At 52.2% G+C, this 19,757-nt stretch overlaps 1 protein-coding gene across 1 annotated transcript in view; it reads left to right on the forward strand.

Annotated features, from left to right (window-relative positions):
* The first annotated feature begins 464 nt into the window (after positions 1 to 464).
* The window catches only part of LOC148091722 (protein Daple-like), a 58,378-nt gene continuing 39,085 nt past the window's right edge, over positions 465 to 19,757 (forward strand). Inside the window, 10 exon segments of the mRNA XM_087823782.1 lie at positions 465 to 524; positions 1,285 to 1,385; positions 3,625 to 3,733; positions 6,721 to 6,790; positions 11,561 to 11,619; positions 12,423 to 12,506; positions 13,742 to 13,882; positions 14,318 to 14,502; positions 15,227 to 15,308; positions 15,622 to 15,780. Coding sequence (XP_087679908.1) covers positions 465 to 524; positions 1,285 to 1,385; positions 3,625 to 3,733; positions 6,721 to 6,790; positions 11,561 to 11,619; positions 12,423 to 12,506; positions 13,742 to 13,882; positions 14,318 to 14,502; positions 15,227 to 15,308; positions 15,622 to 15,780 — 1,050 coding nt within the window.

The following is a 19,757-nucleotide window of genomic DNA, read 5'->3' on the forward strand; positions in this document are numbered from 1 at the left end:
CCCAAGCTGAGACACTGGGCAAGACTTAGCAAAATAAAGTGAGTGTGTTGTTGCCTCAAAGGAACTGATCATATTTCTGTAATTCGGCTGATGGAAAAAAATAATTTTAAAAAATGGGGATAGACAAAATTAGGTTTCTGTGGTTAATTTCCATTAATAATCATGTAGAAATTAGATATGTAACATTTATATTTTATGTGTGCAGATAGGCCTTAAGTTTCATAGGGAGAGTGTCATGATTTTTGCATGTTTCAAAACACTTGGCATTGGGCCCAAACCGCTGTACATATGGAATGTGGGGTGAAGGGCAGTTTAGAATGCGGGGCGAAGAGCGGTTTAGAATGTGGGGTGAAAAGCCGTTTAGAATTTGGGGCATAGAGCTGTTTAGAGTTCGAGGCGCAGAGTCGGTGGGCACAGAGGTGCGCACAGAGCCGGTGGGCGCAGCGACTGGACGCAGCCTCGGGATGGATGTGACCATCTCAGAGCTCATGGAGCTCTTTCTGCAGAGCCCGCTGGTGACCTGGGTGAGTGCCCCTGGCTCCCAGCCCGTGTTGGTGCCCGGGCTCCTCTCCCACCCCCCTCGGGTCACTGCAGACCTGACCCACTGGGGTGGGGGCTGCGGGTGGCAGGCAGTCCGGGGACTCAGGGGTCTTAGCAGGTGTTCCCAGCTGGGGTCCGGAGAGTGGCCTGGGGTCCGGAGGTGTTTCCAACTCTGGAGCCAGTGCTCCCTGTGCAGGACCCCTCAGTGCCCCAGCCCTGGCCTGTGGGTACACCTGTCCCTACCGGGGTGCTGGGCTGCCAGTCCAGGAGTGGACAGGGTCGATGTGGTCGCCGTGGCCCCTGTGGATTGACCACTCAGGAATAGGACTCACTCTCCCCAAATATCCTGGTGTAGTTAGTTTTTGAACCCAAGACCAGCCCTTGAATGGCAGTGATGGGTGGGATTGGGGGTCTGAGAGTGGGAATGTGTACAGTCTGGGGTGGGCACAGTGACTTCCAATAGATCAGAGACATGAGACATTTGTTGAAAAGTTCCCTTTACTTTTGTTTTTTCCCCTTCTGGGTGCTGGAGAAAAGTGGGAGGAAGGTGTTTCTCCTGCTGCCTCCTGTCTGTCGCCTGGAGAAGGAAGTGAGGGGGCCCTGGGGAAAGGGGGCCTTGCGCCTACTGAAGCATGGGTGGGCGCTGGGGGACCCCTTCAGCCCACAGGCCTGTGGTTGTCTGCAGAGCTTTAGGATGTGCTCGGGGTGACTTGTGCTGCCTTTCTCCCCAACCCCTCCTCGCAGGTTCAGACTTTGGACCCATTCCCAAGCGGCAACTGCGACAACTTGAATTTCTACATGAAACTGGTGGATGGCATCTTTCTGAACCAGGTCATGCTACAAATGTAAGTTGTCTACGAAAGTGTTGCCTTAAGGGTGTAGAAATGGGACCTGCGGTTGCTATGGGAGGGTCTTTCCACTGGCCCAGGGGCATCTCAGTCCGAGTGCCTTTGCTGCCACCCCTTGGGGCGAGAAGAGCTCCAGGGCAGCGGGCTGGCAGCTTGTTTGGTGACGGGAATTTGGAATTGAAGGACTGTCAAACACTTGGTGTAGGTGGTGCAGTTAACTTCCAACTCGGGTACTGAATGTGGTTTAAGCAATGAAATTAAAACAAAAACCTTTTGGGGATCCAGGAAGAGTAACAGACAGTGTCTGTTTACAGAGGAGTCGGTGGGTCAGGAGCATCTGTGAGTGACTAAGGTCTCGCTCTCAGAAGCCTGTGATTAGATTCTAAATGACATATCTATTAGCTTTGGCAGCACTGCTCCAAAACCATTGGCGAAAATGAGTTTTCCTGAGGTTGTCCCCTGGATAGTCCAGTTCTGGCCCCCCCCCCCCATTCTGTTAGACCCTGAAAATTACTGGATTCCATTGGTGCAGTGATGAGTGAAACTTCAACCTGCCCTTACCCAAGCCCAGGACTGTTTAATTAAGAACATTAGCAGTGTCCCCAGCCTTTCCATTCAGCTTTTACACCCAGGCAGAGGCAGAACAAAGGCCGGGCACTGTTTCTTTCTTCCCTGACTTTTTTTTTTAAAATATATCTTTTATTGATTTCAGAGAGAGGAAAGGAGAAGGAGATAGATAGATAGAAACATCAATGATGAGAGAGTCATTGATCGAGCCCACAACCCGGGCATGTGCCCTGACTGGGAATCGAAACCCGAATGCCAGGATGCCAGGTCAAAGCTCAACCACTTAGCCATGCCCGGCCGGGCTCTTCCCTGAACTTTGGAATTTCTGAAGCTTTTACCACTTGCCTGTAAATCAGGAAAGCCTGCTGGCCGTTCCTTTGAGAAATGCCAGTTCATTGCCAGTTCACATTTGGCCTGAGGCTAAATTCAGTGAAGGGCCTCTCCCACAGTAAAGGTTGGGGTTCTTTTGCAGTGTTGTTGCAGTTAGCTGCTGCCTTCAGAACTGATGGGGGAAGCAGAGGTGGTCAGAGCCAGGCCCTACCCTGGGTGCGTGTAGTGTCTTTTAGGTGCAGCCAGCATCCCGGTGTGTGCTGAGGCCCTTTGGCTCCTGGCACAGTTGGGGTGGTCCCATCTGACCTAAAGGAAAGCTGAGGTGACAGTAATAACGAAACAGAAAAGCCCTGCATGTTCTCTAAGTTCTGCTATGTTAAGAAGCACATGTGTCACTTTATGAAATTTCTCAGCACCGTTATCACAGGGCTGGGGACGGATGGAACCGTGAACACAGCCCTCATTTGAATTAGATATCCTTGCCTGTGTCTTGGGACAGTCACGTGGGGGGATGGCTTTGTCATGAAAAGCAGGAGATGTGGCAGCTAAATGGTCCTATTGAGCCCATTCTCTTCAGATAGGAAACCTTCTTTTGACACAGAATTTTGAGAAATATCCTGCATGTATACAGATGAGTGGAATTATAAGTCAATTGATTCAGATTTCTAGTCTCATCATGACCAGACTAGACTTTTGCCTGGGAGCGGAAAGTAAAAGACACTTTTGGGGCTCCCCACATCAACTACTGTTAGCATTTCTCGTAGGCTGCTCTGGGCACCATAGAGTGCCCAGTTCTGATGATGCCAGTTCTTCCAGGTGACTTGTGTCCCTGGGATGTAAAATCACAGGCATGACCTGCCTGAGACCCATGCTGGTGACAGAGGAGAGGACTCATGTGAAGTGGAACATGAATGATTTTTACTGATGTAAATCAGAAAATGTTCCTTTTTTCCCCCTTTTCTCTTTTGATAGTTCATACATTTTGGTATGTTCAGTTTTTAATCCTTTTAATCTTGAAATATATCTTGGGGTAGGTTATTGATTTTGACACGGTGTAACTTTTGGGGTCTGCACTGGTGGTGGTTTGTGGCTGCTGTTAACAGTGGGAATGGCAGTGACTGTGATTAAAGGCCTGAGGAGGTTGAGGGCCTTGTTGTGGGGCGGGAGTGATGGGGCTCATCCAAGTCCACGGCGCAGCAGTGGCAGAATTAGGTTTACTGGAGCCACACTCGTTACAGCCTCACACCCACCTAGACTTGGAGAGGACTATCCGCCACCGGGCAGGGAGGTGCAGCAAAGCTGGGAGATGCCATTTCCATTCTCCTGTTTCTTCCCCCAGTGATCCCAGGCCTGGAAAGAAGCCCATCCACCAGAACGTCAACAACAATGCGAACCTTCGGATTGAGAACTTGAGCATCCTGGTCAGAAATATCAAGACCTTCTACAAGGTGAGGGCAGCTCTCAGTTCCCCAGGAGTTCTGTGCCCCTGGCAGTGCTGTCACTCACATGATTTCCCCACAGGAAGCCGGGAGGACATTGTGTTCAAGGGCAGACACCTACGTGCTGACACTTGTTTTGTTTTTTTCACTTGCATGTTGTTTTTTTGCATTGTGAGAAGGGTCGGGTGTTAGGTTGCTTTACTTTGTCCAGGGAATTCTCTTCAAGCGATGTGCAGAGCATTAGTGTCTGGTGCTGACAGAGCCCCAAAGATGAGCCTCAGGTACCACTGTGACCCCAAGCACCAATTGCACTGGGAGTGGTTGCGATGGGCTCTGGGATGGGCACCCTGATGTGGTTCTTGTCCACAGCTCAGTGAGTCTTTGTACAGCAGCAATTCAAGGGGTTGAAGGAGATATGGGAGCACAGAAGGGTTATGTTGGGTTTGGGACTGTAATTGATGAGCCCTGAGCTTGCACACAGGAGATCTAGAGTTCACCGTGTGGAGTGTCCACTTGTCCAGTGCTCACCATACCTCATTAGCAGATAGTCAGTGGGTAGGAGGGCCTGATGAGGAAGGGCCTTTGGAAGGCTGGGTGAAATCTTTGATGTTTATGGTGTTTATATGGCCAGCACTGAAGCAATATGGACCTAAAGTGTCCCCCAGGACCCTGGTTTTCTTGGCACCGAAACTTTTTCACCCATATGAAGTATTTTAAGATCTGAGGTGAAGTTCAATGATTTTGATTGATGTGGGGGTGGTGGGACCCTAGTGCCTTCTGCTCAGCCCTGTCCTCTCCCTCCAGGGCATCCCTGTGGGTTCCTGGGACCCCAGGAAACATGGTTCAAGAACCACTGAGTGCTCAATAACATGTCCCAGGTTCACCCTGGGGTTCCACTGAGATCTTGGGCCAGACTGTGCCTGGGACCTGTTCTTAGCGCTCAGCTGTGTTCATTCCATGGCCTGTTGGCAGCACAGCACCGTGATTCCCTGGGCAACCTCTCGGAGGCGTACAACCGGCCCCATCCTTTTAGTTAGAAATGCCAGCTGCACTGAGGAGGCCCTGGGGGTCGAGGTGGGTCCTGGGAGAGCTGGGACTGTGGGGCTGAAGTGGCTTCATTTCTTTGGCCAAGGGGAGCCACACTCAGGGCCGGGCATGTTATAGGCTGCTGGGTTTCAGCTAGTGCTGCCCTTGTGCTGGCCACGGGCAGGGGCAGCTGGGTGAAGGGGGTGGTGTTGCCACTGAACTTGGGCCTGGGCATGGAAGGCGCCTGATTCCTGGCTGCAGGCACCATTCATGGTGAGTGAGTGCTTTTGATGCTCTGTGCTAAGGGCCAGGAGACGCGAACTGTGCTGACAGGGCCAGAGACAAGACTCCTAACTCCAGCTGCACGGGGACAGTCGGGGAAAGCAGCCGAGACCAGACGGGGCTCTGGGTGGTCAAGCATCGGTAACACGTGGTCCTTCTGGAAGCTGCGCTGAGCGCTTGAGTTGTGTATGAAGGCAAGAGGGGGGCAGAGCCTCCAGGACTCAGGGCTCATGTGGCAGGAGTCCTTCCTTGTGCTGACTGAGCAGCTGGAAAGTGGATTTTGCTGATTTTGCTCGTGGTGCGTGTTTTGCCCTGGGTGGGACTGTGGAATACTTTCATGAGCCATTCACTTAAGAGTTTTCTCATGTTGAATTTTCCCAAGGCCTGAAGGAGGGCTGAGGCTGTTAAACAGCTCAGACTTCTGTCCAAGCCAGGTATTCACCAGTGAGACATTTTTAGAAAAACACAAGCCTCTCTGATGCGGCGACATGCGACCCCAGACAATAAAGTTAAACTGCCTCCAACACCAAATTCAGAGGGGCCGTTGTGTTGGGGTGAGGTGCACCTCGTGGTAGCATCCCTCCCCCCAAGTTCTGTTGCAGACAGGAGCCACAGAAAGACAGTAAGAGGGGGGATAGAGTCCATGCACATGCTGTTTGGAGGCTCTGGCATCCCCCGGCCTGCGTGTCCCATGCCGCCATTCTCATCAGATGATCCAGAGAGAGTTCTGGGCTGCTCCACGGGGCCGGCTATGTAATCGGCCCTTTCTTCACCAGTGCTCGCTGGCAGGATGCTGAATGCAGAGATGCAGTGACCTACTCAATAGGGGGACTACTGAGGAAAGTGGGAAACCTTTTAAAATGGCTTAAGAAGAGCTTTTTTGGTGAAGAATTTCTATAGTGACCACTTTCGTAAGGCCAAGAATACTCTGGAACCTCCCCCCTTACTCGTCTCCTATAAAATTAGATTTTTATCTTCTGCTTTGTAAAAACCAAGGCCCATCTGGACAGCAAAGACAACCTGCCCTGGAGGCGCTCTGGGAACGCAGTGGTGGGTCTGGGTGTGAGCCCACACACTCCAAGGAGGGCTTGTCAGAGACGCCCAGGCATGGGCATGGCTGACGGCCAGTGCCTGGCCCCACTGTCAAAGGCCCTTGGTGTGAGGGCCAGAAGGCAGCTTGTTTCCCACACCACCCTTCTGATGGGTGCAGATTAGCTGTGACCTATCTCTGTCCCAGGGAAGTTGCTGCTGTACAGGATGGAAGTATCCGCATCTATAGCGTGTACCAGAGACCTGCTGGGCGCCAGCATCCTGGGTCATCAGGCTATGGAGACCCAGCAGCATCTCTCTCATTTTCACTCTGTATTTTCAGTTGCACAAGCAAACCAAACCATAAAAATAAAGACATTTTTTAAACAGATGCTCACCCTGCCCCTGCCACCCTGACGTGTAAAGTGTCTTCTCTCCCCAAGGTCTCTGTGCAGAAGCAGACATGAGGCTTGCCTGGTTACGATCGAGGCAGACGTGAATTAGCTTTGACGTTTCACATTTGTTTGTATCCTAAGTAGACCTTCCTCTCTATAGTGTGTTAAAGTCGCCGTGTAGTGGCTGCACGCTCATCCGGTCATCTTAGTCCTTTATTTTTGTTTCCTGTTCTCATTGGTACCTTTTCCTCTTTGTTTCTGTAGGATGTTCTCAGGCAGGTGATCCTCATGAGATTGCCCGATGTCGTGGTGATCGGCAAGGACCCGCTGTCTGGTGAGTGAACGCTGCCTCCGGGGTGCTTGGCAGTGCCATTGGCTCTGGGCAGCTGTTGGACACGGAGCTCCAGCTGCCAGCTTGGAGCCAGCACAGTGAAAATACGGCATCATTTCGATGCGATTTTAAAGGGTGGGTTTGTTACTCTGAGGCATGAAGCCAAGAGCACACTTCTTCCTTAAGACCAAGTCCAAGTGCAGAGGCATGCAAGGCCATTGCTGCGGTGGGCTCTCCAGGGCCTCTCCTCCTTAGTATATGTGGAATCAATGTCACCTGTCACCGTCACGGGATGGGTGCCCTTTGGTAAGAAAGTAAGACTCTGTTGAGGGCCCTGCCAGTGTGGCTCAGTGGTTGGAGTGTCAGTCCTCACACCGAAGGGTCACAAGTTCAATTCCCAAGTAAGGGCACCTACCTCGGTTGTGGGTTTGTCTCCTACCCCCAGTTGAGGTGTATGTGGGAGGCAACCAGCCAATGTGACTCTCACATTGATGTTTCTCTCTCTGTCCCCCCTCCCTTCCTTCCACTCTCTCTGAAAAAGCAATGGGAGAAATATCCTCAGGTGAGGATTACCAAAAAAACATGAATCTGTTGAAGGAGCTCACATCTCCCTTCCACGGTCCTTGTGATGCTCTTTCAGTCTGTGGTAGGTCTCACTAGGAATCCTGTCATGTCTCCCACTGCGCCCTGAGGCCTGAGAGGGCAAGGGTTCCAAGTTCTAGCTTCGCACACTCACTGTGACCTTGAAAGACTGAATGAAATGTGCTCCTGGACATCTTCTAGAAAGTCGGAGCTTAATTTGTACTTGTCAGGTAGCTCCCTGGTGAGTTTAAACAGAGCGGCAGATCTCCTCCCTGCCGCATTGTGAGCATCTGCCTGCACCACGGCTCCTGGACAAACACCACGTTCTCTTACCTCTGGGCCTTTGCACATACTGTTTCCTGTGCCTGGGATGCTCTCGCTCGCCTGCATCCTAGATCTCTCCTCATCCTTTGGGTCTCAGCTCAGAGGTCAATCCTTTAAGAAACCCTGCCTGATTCTTACTGCAGACTAGATGTCCTCCTTCCAGGTTCCCTTAGCATTTTTCCCCCTTTTTTTTTTTTTTAAATATATCTTCATTGATTTCAGAGAGAGGAAGGGAGAAGGAGAGAGAGAAAAACATCAGGATGAGAGAATCATTAATCAGCTGCCTCCTGCACGCCCCTGGGCATGGGTCCTGACCGGGAATCGAACTGCAATCTGGATCATAGGTCGATGCTCCACCACTGAGCCATGCCGGCTGGGTTTTGGCTTTTTTTAATTGTTGATTTCTTTGGTCTGAGCTGAGAGGACTGTGTTGATTATGACAAAGCTCCCAGCACCCAGACGACATGGGTGCTTGGAAAGGGAGTTATCAGTAGATTTGTTTCTTTTCTTTGCCTGCTTAACTGTGTCACTGAGCCAATATCGCTGGCAGGAACCCAGTAGACAGTCTCTTGTATGTTTTGAAACTATTCAAAACCCACAGTCTGGTAGATTTATGAAAATAGCAGTTTTTCTTTCTCCTAAAATCCTGGAGAGAAATTGGGCATCGGCCTCCCATGAGAAATGAGGGAACTTCAGCTTTTCTCCCTCTTTTTATAAGTTTCATAGGAACCTGTAGGGATAAAAATCACAGGATGCGTTTGTGATAAGCGCATGTTTTTACTCACACAGCCTGGTGAGAACAAGCACAGGGCTGCCCCACCCGGAGGAGGCAAAGCGGAATCTCCTAGTGCCTTGCTTATGGCCCAAAAGTTTATTTTGAATAATTTTTGTCCATGAAGATTTTCCTAAAATTAATTCTCTACCTTTAAGCCGTTTCCCCCTCTGCTAACAAAACTCAGCACATAGGAATTCCGTGCTTTTCTAACAGTGCTCTGGGTGGGATTTAGCTTCTCTTGATGCCTAATGGGTGTGAGTGAACGAATGAACTGAATGAATGAATGAATGAATGAATGCGTGGCTCAGGGTTGTCACTGCATGTGACTCAGGTGCTAAGGGAGCAGAACCCTTTGCTCTTTGATTGAGCAGCCTCAGACTGTAACTTTGAGCTTGTGTCTATGTGTGTGTGTCTGTGTGTGTGTCTGTGTTCCTGTGTCTGTGTGTGTGTGTAACTGTGTGTATGCCTGTGTGTGTGCATCTGTGTACCTGTGTGTGTGTCTGTGTGCCTGTGTATCTGTGTGTGTGTCTGTATGTACAGCTTTTCTAGTCTCCTTGCTTACACTCTTGCTACGAGCAGTGGGCCTACCGAACACTTGTTTCCACTTTTAATACTGTTTTCATCAGTTGTGGCTGGGAAAATGGGTCATCAGGGCTGTTTAAGTTATTCTAAAGTATGGTATAATAGGTCCTTTGCGGCCTCTGCTCTGGACAGAATACATAAAGATTTTCTGTGTGAACTCTGCCTTCTTTTTTGGCTGATCCAAGCTCTCCAAACACTTTCTCCCTTATATCAGCTCTGCTGGTTACAGCGCCAAGTTCCTGGCCTGGGAAAGGTGAATCACTGTGGGAGAGGAGCTGGTGATGGCTGGAGGGGACTGTACCTCTAATATCCACCAAGGGCTTAGGGGAGGGGACTGATAGTGCAGGAGGGACCATCACATGGGCATATGGGCTGGGCACTAGCACTGTAGCTGGGAAAGATGTTGGTGAGGCTGACTGGAGGCTTTTAACACTCATGTGTGCATTTCCTTTTTATCAAAACTGAAATTGTGACTGATCATCAGCTCAGCACCAATAGAGAAGTGAGTCAGTGTGGTGATTATATTTATTAACGACTATGGATTGGAGCCTCCTAGGCCCAATGAAAGCCTCACGGGAAAAGAATTCATAGGAGTCTTTGAGGCTTTTCCATTCCTAACACTGAGGAGGTTCTACACTTAGCAAGGCGAGGGTTTGACTGGAGGGGATGGATCTGCAGCACCCACCCGTATCCAGCATATCCCTAATATGCTAGAGTGGAACCTGGATGGTCCATAGAGACCCTGTGGTCTGGTTCCCGCTCCTCCCGCCCTCCCCAGGCTGGGAGACAGCAAGGAGGGTGCAGTTTAGGTCAGTGAATACCCAGTCCTCAGTTCTGAGACTCAGCCATAGTGTCTCCATCTCAGGAAGGTTGTTCTTAGCGATGTCTCATTTGGGAGGTATTGGGATGAGGCCGCCTGTCACTCCATCCACACTTTACACCCAGGGACCCGAAATGACCCACAGCACTAATCCTCGGGGCACGAGTTTGTGTTTTTCATCCCAGGGTCCGTGGTAATACTTTGGGCCATTTTAGCACAGTGTGAGTGGGTGTGGGTAAGTCTTTCAAGAAGACAATGCCATTTCTGGCACTTTCCTTCTCCCCCAAATAGAGCAGGATATGATTAGAAAGTTAGAAAACTATACTTTTTTTTTTCTTTTTTTTTTTTAACCCCCAAGCCCCTCTGCACATCACCCAGGCCAGCTGTCTCCATTTCAGAGATGTGGAAACTGAGGATGGGGGCCAGAGTACAGCTTCCTGGGGTCACACTGCTCCTGCTAACCAAGCCAGGTCTAGAGCCCCAGCATCTGACTCTGTTTATCAAGTGTTTGGTTCTCATAAGCACACGAAGATGCATAATCAGATAGACAGTGTAAAATGATGACAGAGGACATGTTTGAGCTATCTGCTTGGCAGAGCTGAGAAGGGGCGGCAAGACAGGGTTGGTCTGGGTCCGGGCAAATGGGACTTATCATAAGCTTGTTGCTTGTGAGACAGTAAAATGGTAAGGCGTTTCTGTGGGGCAATTTGGCAGTAGGAGAAGCTTAAAGGGTGAGTTTCTCCTAAAGAAGTAAATAAGAATCTGCATTAAAAACTTGCCTTTAAGCTCTGGTCAGTGTGGCTCAGTTGGATGGGTGTCATCTCATGCCCTCAAAAGTTGCTGTGTCGATTCCTGGTCAGGGCACATGCCCGGCTTTCCAGCTCTATCTCCAGCAGGGGGCATACAGGAGGTAGACGATTGATGTTCTGCTCTCACATCCATGCTCATCTTTTCTTTCTGTCCCTCCTTCTCGCTTTAAAATATATTTTTAAAACTAATTTTCTTCCCTCTTCTTAAAAATTAGCTAGCCGCTAAGGTGTTTAGCATCATTTAGATGAAAACATTGAAAAATTGAGCCTCTGGAAGGGGATTGGTTGAGTAAGTGTGGCCTTTGTACAAAATAAGTGTGAGGCCATCAAAGGTGATGTCTGTATGTTGTCTGGGGTTTTCTTTGGAGCATTCCAGCCAAACATGGAAACGCAGAAGCGGGAGGAGGCCGTGGCAGGGTAGATGTGAGAGTGGGGAGGCCGGAGCAGGATGCCAGGCCTGGGGATGGTCTGTTTGAAGTGGGCAAGGTGAAAGGCAGAGTTGTGTGCTTCCCAGTTCTAGAGTCAGCTTAGTGTTCCCTGCGGAGAGGCCTCTGCCACTGGGCGCTGCTTCCCACACTCATTAAAAAGAGATGCTGATGCTGAAGTTCCTGGGTTATCCTGGGACAATATTGATGACGGATTTGAGTAGAAAAGGACCACAGATAGCTATGTACAGAGTTCTCATCTGGCTTAAATAATATACAAACCAATACACGGAAAACAGACGGAATGTGTACACCCAAGTCGAAATCATGGGTAGAGAAATGATTTTTTTAAGTTTATCTGGTCCCCCGCCCCCCGCTCCCCAGCAGACTGGTGTCTCACCAGTGAGATTTTATGAACAGACAAGCCTAATAAAATATGTTGCTCTTTGGGTTTAGGCAGAAGCATGGAGGAAGTCAAGAACTTGTTGGTGTTGGTGCTGGGCTCTGCTGTCCAGGTAGGGCTTGGGCAGGGGTGGAGGGGGCCTGCCTTCAGACACCTCGTATTTGGGTTTGTGGGGACAAAGCTCCCCTTAGTGAGGTAGGAATGAAGCTCCCTTCAGCCCAACACGACACATTCCTGGCTTCCTCAGAGAAGGGACCACTCAATAGGTGGCAGTCAATGCTAGTACCAGGGCACCTTTGGCAACAAGCAGGTGGGGGTTCCTCAGCCCAGGGTGCCATTAGCAAATTCTCCCCAGTATAGAGACACCTAGAGCAAAGGTCAGAATCTACACACAGCGGGGGGGCCCAAATGTGACCCACCCTGTTTTTGAAAATAAACTTTCACGGGAACAGAGTCCCACTGGTTTCTTCATGTGTTACCTCTGGCTGCTCTCGCACCACAGTGGTAGAGCTGACACCAAACGACCCCCAGACTCCAAGATACTTTTACCACCCAGCACTTTGAAATAGAAGGTTGCCGCTCCCAGGCTTAAACCCAGTGTTCTTGATCTTTACCAGTTTAAGAATCTCTTGGAGAGCTCGTTTCACGTGCATATTTTAGTGTTTCACCCTATGTCTTCAACCTGATTTTTTTTTTTTTTAATAAACAAGCAACCCAAGTGATTCGGATGTAGGCGTTCAGAGCAACTTCTAGAGAAACCCCAGTCTCGGGCAGTAGGGAGGACACATTCTTGGAGGAATATAAAGGAGGAAGCCAGGGGCTGGGCAGGCAGTTGGTTTGGAAACTGTGTGCTGGGCTGGGTCCAGGTTGCCTCACTGGCAAAATGCTCCCATTGACACGGGTTACCCTCCACAGTGTGAGAGGAGAGAGGAGTATATAAACCGGATCCAGGAGCTGGACAGTGAGACCCAGGCTGGGATCATGGCCCATATTCAGGAGGTAGGTGTGTCGCTGGCTTCATGGGGCTCAGCTGTGGACCCCACTCCCATGAAGACAGGAGGTAGGCTCTCTCCACCAGGGAAAAGTTTAAAGACTATGTTACTCATTCGTGATTTTACTAGGGGAAAGACACCACAGAAATGTCCATCCTGTTGGGAAGGTTAGTCATCAGCACGCTAAAATAAAATGGGGGCAAAGATTAAAATATTCTTGAAAACCTCCTCACTCAAGTCTTCTGCCTCCTCTTCTTGCCTAATATGGAATCAGACTACTTTTAAGTACTGTCAGGTCATTTGGGGTTCGAATTTGATGTACAGTCCCTCAAAATATATTCTGGCAAATGTCACCCTGCTTCAGATGGTTGATCTTCATGGAGAAAGATGCTCTGTGTCAGTAACGCGGCAGAGAAACAGGCTGCCACCACCTGGGAGGTTAGGAACCACCAGGTCCCAGAAGGGCTGTCAGCATAGACTCTTCTCCTGGGCTGGGGTGAGAAGGGCTCTGCACTGAGGACGGCCCCTCTGCATTGACCTTGGCAGAGGTGGTAACATCAGAGAAGTGGTTTCCCTGGAAACTGGGCCTGTGGGGCAAGCCCGTACCTGAAAATGGGTTTCCCTGACACTCCCACACCCTCCCTTCCCGAAGCAGCCTTGTATGTTTTAAGCATCTTAGGAGATGAGGTTCAGCCTTCAGTCTGATTGGACAGGTGAGATGAAGGCATGAAAAAGACAGGAGCAGGAGCACATAGGAGCAGGTGTGTGACCGGCAGGGGCAGCTGAACACAGCTCCCTATGCCGGTGCCGGGGACAGGCTGGGCTGATGGATCCACAGCCGCCAGGCACCATGGGTGCTGGGTTCTGGGATCTGAGTCAGCACTGGAGCAGGAGATGGATGCAGCTTGCTGTAGTCTAGGGGAAAGTCAGCATTGTGGTAAATACACTTAGCCATTCATGTGGGCAAGTGGCCACCTGTCAGCCTAAGAACCATTCTGCCTTTTGATTTCCCTGGTGTGTCCACATGTTTTGAAAATGTATGTACCTGGGGACTAGGTCTGCCACTCATTGTCTTTTCTGCTCAGCCAGCAGGATATTTGTAATAAAAGGGGGTTGCAATGCTGCCCAAAGAGTCCTGAGGGATGGTGAAATTCAGGGCTGCCCTCGGGAGGTAGGTCCTCTTGGGCCCTCGCAGCTGCTCCCTGCCCAGCCGCTGAAGCACCGTCCCATGTGTGCCCTCAGGTGACCCAACACCAGAAGAACGTGCTGGACCTGAACATGTTGGAGGTTCCAGACGTGTCCCGGGAGGAGCTGGAGGCCTCCTCGAAGAACATGCTGTCTCACGTGAAGAGGCTCGTAGATGAGCGAGACGAATACAGGGAGGTGTGTTTGCAGGGGGCCCAGCAGCCTGGTGGGACAGGTGGGGAGGGGCCTGGGGTCCTAGTTATGGTCCATTGTCCTCACCCTCACTCTCCCTCTCAATCCCGCACACCACCCCGACCCCTGACCGAGGTTCCACAGGAACAGGACGTGGGCACTCTCCCTGAAATGAACAGTTACCTCCGAATCACCTGCATCAGGGTAGAAGTTGAACTTGGAGTCGTGCTCCATTCACGCCTCTTTCTGTCTCACTCCATATGTCATCGCTTTTTAAAAAATTACATCATTGTTCTCATGTCTCCCTCTTAGTTTTGCAGTGTCGGTGTCGTCTGCCATCTTCTGTTTTACACATTTTGGTAATTTTTCACCAAGTTCTAGAGCAGGCACTGTGCCGGGCACAGGAGCACGCACTGAGACCCCCTCTCTGCCCTGCTGCAGATAATCATGGACCTGACTCAGGAGCGGGACCGCCTCCGGGCACAGCAGCTGCCCTGCCCCCTCCAGGCCTCCAGTGCTGAGTCCGCACCCGGCCCAACCAGTGTCCTGTCCAGCGAGCACGGGCATCACCTGGCCCTGGAACTGGCTGACACCAAGGCCAGGGTTTGCCACGTCAGCCAGAAACTGTGAGTCCTCCAATGCCCTGGCCTGTCTGCTCTTCTGTGTGTGTCACCAGCACGTTTCTAGCACATGTGGGTCACTGCCATGCAGTGCAGTGGACAGGAGAGCTCTGTTCTGAGCCCAGAGTCGCTGGGTCCTGCTCCGAGCTCAGTCCGTTTGACCAGGGGAAATTTCGCTCCCACCTGGTGCAGCACAGGAGGGGTTCTTCGGGGGCTTTGGGCTCCTGCCAGTCCAGATATTACAGGCTTAGAGAGGCAGCCTGCTGTTTGCCTTCAGGCCCTGTGTGGGGCTCCAGTGGCCACACACTGGTATGTGTGTCCTTGCCTGGAGGGGGAAGTGTCTCGCCCCTTCTGGTGAGTCTGTTCCCTTTTCCTGCAGCTAGTGATGTCACCTGGCCCGTCGTCTTGGGGGCTGCCAGCCATTACCTCCCTGTCAGTAGGCCTCACTGCCTGCCTGGTGGTGGAGGGGCACAGTGGCTCCTGGGGGCTCCTGACCTGTCCTGCACCCTCAGAGGAAAACTCAGTGTCTGATGTGTGTAGCCCGAGAGCAGGCATTGAAAACCTAAAAGTGACATTTGAGTCGGGAGCTTTTTTGAGCCTCACATGCAAACTCTCTCCTCACCCCCACTAGCAAGGTCCCCTTTCCTTCCCCCTCTGGTCTCTCAAGATGGTGGGCTTTCTGGGTGCTTCTGAGGAAGCCCTCACCAAGCGTCCTCTGAATTGCCCTCAGGGAGCAGAAAACAGAGCAGCTGGTGGCCACCAGGCATGAGGTGGGTCAGCTGGTGCTGGAGCTGCAGCACGTCAGGCAGGAGGTGAGTGGGAGCCTGTCGTGTGTAGAGAGGGTGGGGGCTAGGACACCCCAGTGACTGTGGCCCAAGGTCCAGGAGTGTAACCTCGGGACCTGTTTCCTTCCTGCTCAATGCAACCCTGCCTGAGAGCCAGGTGTCCTGAGAGCTGCTGTGGGGGTGATGTGTTTTAGTGACAGCATGGGGGCCCCCATGCAGCGGCCTGCAGCTGGAGCTCCTTGGCCACCAGGAACTGGCTTCTCTTGGGATTGCAGGGACTTGGCCCTTTCCCTCCCCAACGTTACCTGAGTGAGGACCCTTACCTTTGCCCACCTCCCAGAACTTCCAGCTTGCCGCCAGCACCCAGTCTGCTGGTGCCCACCTGGGTGAGCTGCATTCCCTGAGGAAGAGGAGGCGCCTCGTGGGGAGGCGAGAGAGACAGCTTGCACACCTCAAGGGGAAGCTGAAAGATAAGGACTTGTACAAGGCCCGCATGGAGGTGAGCCCCAGCCACCTGGGATCCCTGTCATGGACCAGGGAAGGGGAGCCAGCGCCTCTCCAGCTGACCCTTCCCTGCACTCAGCCTGTCTGTGGGACCCCCGAGGGCCTCCCCCTATTAGTGGGAGTAACGGGGTCGGGAGCATGGTCAAAGGGCCCTGGTTCTTTTAGAATTTTCCTTCTCCTGCTTCATGGCCCAGGGACGACCTGTCTATTCACAAATTATTTTTCCAAGACTTCTTGCAATTTCTGTGACTAAACCTTGGCAGGACTGTTTCCTCATCTATAAAAGACAGATAATTGTACTACTTCATGAGGCTCTTACAGTGAAATACGTAGTGTTCGTCAAGTCCCATTTGAAGCTCTCAGTGGTTAGCCTACTCTGACAGCAAGATCTGGGTCCCTTCAGAGGAGGGTTTCACGGCTGAGGGGGGACAGAGACTGAGACCCAGGCTAGGTTACTTGACACTTTGACCACTCACCCCAACTGCATCATGTCAGCAGCTGGTTCCAGACCCTGGTTTCCAAAGATTTGGGAGTTTTGTTCCCTTTTCAGATCCCAGGGTGTACAGGCAGTGTGAGTGAGCTGGGTGAAGTCAGGGTGCCAGCTCACTGAGTGGGCCTGTTGGATCGGAAGAAATCATCACCTTTGACAGCCAGGAAGCTTTGGAGGGGCCTGAACACAGATCCGGGGAGCACAGGCTGTCCTCCCTGCCCGGCGGCTGCAGGCCGAGACCTCAACATACTCCCCTGCTGTGCATAGGCCTTGGGGTCCCTGGGCCAGGTGACAGTGGGTTGGGGATGGCTGTGGTCCGGGCTTGTTTCTCCCGCCTACTCAGAGTGTGTCTGGTCTCCCAGGAATGTTAGTGACACACTTGCCCTTCCCCTGTGAAGAAGGCACCCTGGGTGCTGTGCCAAATCCGCCTTGCCCGAGCAGAGCGGGAGTGGGAGGCCAGCTCTCGGCTTTGTCCTGGAAATGGTCCCCTGGCCCTGCTGGTGGCAAAAGCACAGATCTCAGCACAGACAAGTTCTGGGACATGGCCCACATCATGTCCTGGAAATGCCACAGGTGGGAGAGTCGTAGTGAGCCATGCACAAGCTCCCCACAGCCCTGCAGATGTCAGCAGCCCTCCCTGCAGCCCTGCTTGGCCAGATGTCCTGTGTGAACCTCGAGGCCCTGAGGGCAGGGACAGGGTCTCCAAGTGCGTGGCTGGGGCCTGGCGCACACAAGGCGCCTGGTGGTCACCACACAAGTCAAGTAAAAACCCCTCTCTCAGCAATGAAAAGCCTTGCAGTCTAGAGAGCAGGAAAGGGAAAAGCTATGAGGCTTTGTCTCCTTGGGAATGGTGACAGTGTCCCTGTGACGGGCAGCAGAGCAGAGAGCGAGCATGATTGTCAGTCACGCTGGCTCATGTCTGTGGACACCCACCATGCAGGGGCCCTCCTCCAGGTTCCGGGAGAGCCACAGATGGCCCGGGGACCTGCTCAAGAGCCTGGCCAGGGTTGCCACTGAGAAACACATGAAAGGGAGAAGGTGTCCATACGACGTGGGAGGAAAAGGACTCGGGGTTCTGGGCCAAGTCAAGGTTAATTTTGGTGAGAAAAATAAGGAGCTCAGATTTCCTTGTTTTGTTTTTAACCTTCAGGCAGCTTCTGTGTGGCTCCTAGTCTGGTTTACATAAGTTTAAAACAACTAGAGCAGCGAGCAATCCAGCCTGGGGAACTCTAGGCGCAGTGGGAAGTGGGGTGCACAGCACGGTCCCTTGACTTCCCTCTGCAAACAGCTGTCCCACCTCTGCTGCCAGGGCACAAGCTGGAGGGCACAAGCTGGAGGACACAGGCAGAGAGAGATCGCCTGGGAGGGTCCTCTCATCCCATGTTTTGTCATTGGCTGAAATTCCTGAGAGCAAAGAGCAGACATGCATGTGCCAGGTGCATCCTGAGTAGGGTGAGGGCCAGGGGGCCCTGTCTCAGCCCCCCGGAACAGTTACAGTTTCCTGGGGAGTGCTTGCTTCCAGAGGCGGTGACTTAGCCGGGCACAGTCCCAGCTGTCACCCCACTTGCTGGGTGTTGGGCAAGCCTTGTCCCCATCTATGAAAGGAGTGGTGGTCTAGGTGTCTCTGAGCACCTCGCACCTGGTATCGTGTGGCTTAGGTGGGAGCTTAGGTGTCATTTCTAGTGAGTTTATCCTGGCAAATCCCTGTCCACAGAGGCGGGCCCCTGGATTTGATCCGTGCAGGGAGGGGCTGGGCGGGTTGTTGGCAAGGCAACTAGGAGCTGGGTTAATGATGGGGCCCGGGGTACAGTGGTCACACACTCGTTTTTGTTGTTGTCAATCAACACCTGAGCAGTGAGAATATTTTTTCCATTGATTTTTAGAGAGAGTGGAAGGGTGTGGGGTGGGAAGGAGAGAGAAACAGCAATGTGAGAGAGACACATCAATTGGCTGCCTCCCACATGTGCCCCAACTGGGGATTGAACCTGCAACCCAGGTATGTATTTTTGACTGGGAATTGAACCCAAGACCCTCTGGTGCACAGACCGAAGCTGGAACACTGAACCACACCGGCCTGGGCATGTTCACACACTCTTAAGAAATCCCCCCAGTGCCCACCGGCAGAGTCGAACGGTCCTGAGGAAGGGGTGAGGATGGAGAAAAGACAGACACAAAAACGATGGGATCGGGAGGACTGCAGCTCGTGACTGCTGCAGCCCCGAGTTTATTTTCCAAGCTCAGTTTACACCCGCGCTGTTGTTTTTGCTGAATAGCACCCCCTCCCCCCACATTCCTTCCCCTTGCCCGATACAGAGTAATTCCTTTAAGGACATATGAATGTTCTTTCAGGGTAAACATCCTGCCTCCTGCAGGAGCTCAGACCTTGGTAACTACCTTTGTCTGGGCTTCTAATGGAAACTTTTTGGGGAGGATCGAGTCCTTGGCTTGGTATGTGGCTTGACTGTCCCTTAACCCTTCAGGCCGAGGCCAGCTTCCTCATAAGCCTTTCTAGAATTTATGGCCGCAAGCTAAATTAGTATCACCTTGGTGCCTCAAGGTCTGGGTCAGGGAGCAGGAGAGCACATCTGCGGCTCACCCAGGCAGCACCTCCGTGCCTGGGGCCACAGCGGCTCCCCACAGCCCAGGTTTGGGAGGGAAGATGTTCTGTAGGCTTGGTCTTCCTGCCCATCTAGCCCTAGGAGATGGGGTCCCAGCTCCACTCACCCTCCGGCCAAGGCATAGTCACGCACTGCACCCTGGGCTTCCAACAGCTAAACCCTTCTCTGTCATCTTCAATAGAAGGTGCTCAAGATATATTTATTGATTTCAGTCCCATCCTTAAGATTTCCAAGGCATACCCACCCTTAATTGAAACAAAACAAAACCATCCCCATTCTGCCCAGTCCCTCCCCAGCTAAATCACCCCCCCTCTGTCCCTGTTGGGGGAAGGGATACCACTGCTTCCTGCATTTCCCCGCCCTCTCTGGCTTTCCGCACCACCCCCCCATTCAACCACAGCCAGGCTTGAGGATCAGGGCTCACGTCCAGTGAGCACTTCCAGCCTCCCTTCCCCACCTCTGTGTGGCCTGGACCCCTCCGCCCAAGCTCAGCTGTCGAAATGCACGGTCACCCTCCCCCAAACCTGCCGAGCTGTTGCTAAGCTGCAGTCACCACCCACCCACCCAGGAACTTAATCCGGAGCCTGTGAACCTTGGTTGTTCTTTCTCCCTGTGCCACCCCATGGGTCCAGGTGCTCCCCACCTGCAGAGCCCACCTCCCCATCTCCCAGCATGCCCCTGGCCCGAGGCAGGTGTTGGGAGAGTGAGTGTGGCTGTGGCGCTGGACTCGGGTCCTCTGCTCAGATTGGCCCAGTGCCTGCCCGGGAGCCTTAGTTTCGCTAGTGCAGAGGCTCCACAAATACCCGGACTGGCCACTCTGCCTCCATCTCCTCTTGTTCACGCCGGAGCAGCCTTGCTAAGCTC

This window comes from Miniopterus natalensis, chromosome 13, assembly GCF_054644295.1.
Source record: "Miniopterus natalensis isolate mMinNat1 chromosome 13, mMinNat1.hap1, whole genome shotgun sequence".
Lineage (NCBI taxonomy): Eukaryota > Metazoa > Chordata > Mammalia > Chiroptera > Miniopteridae > Miniopterus > Miniopterus natalensis.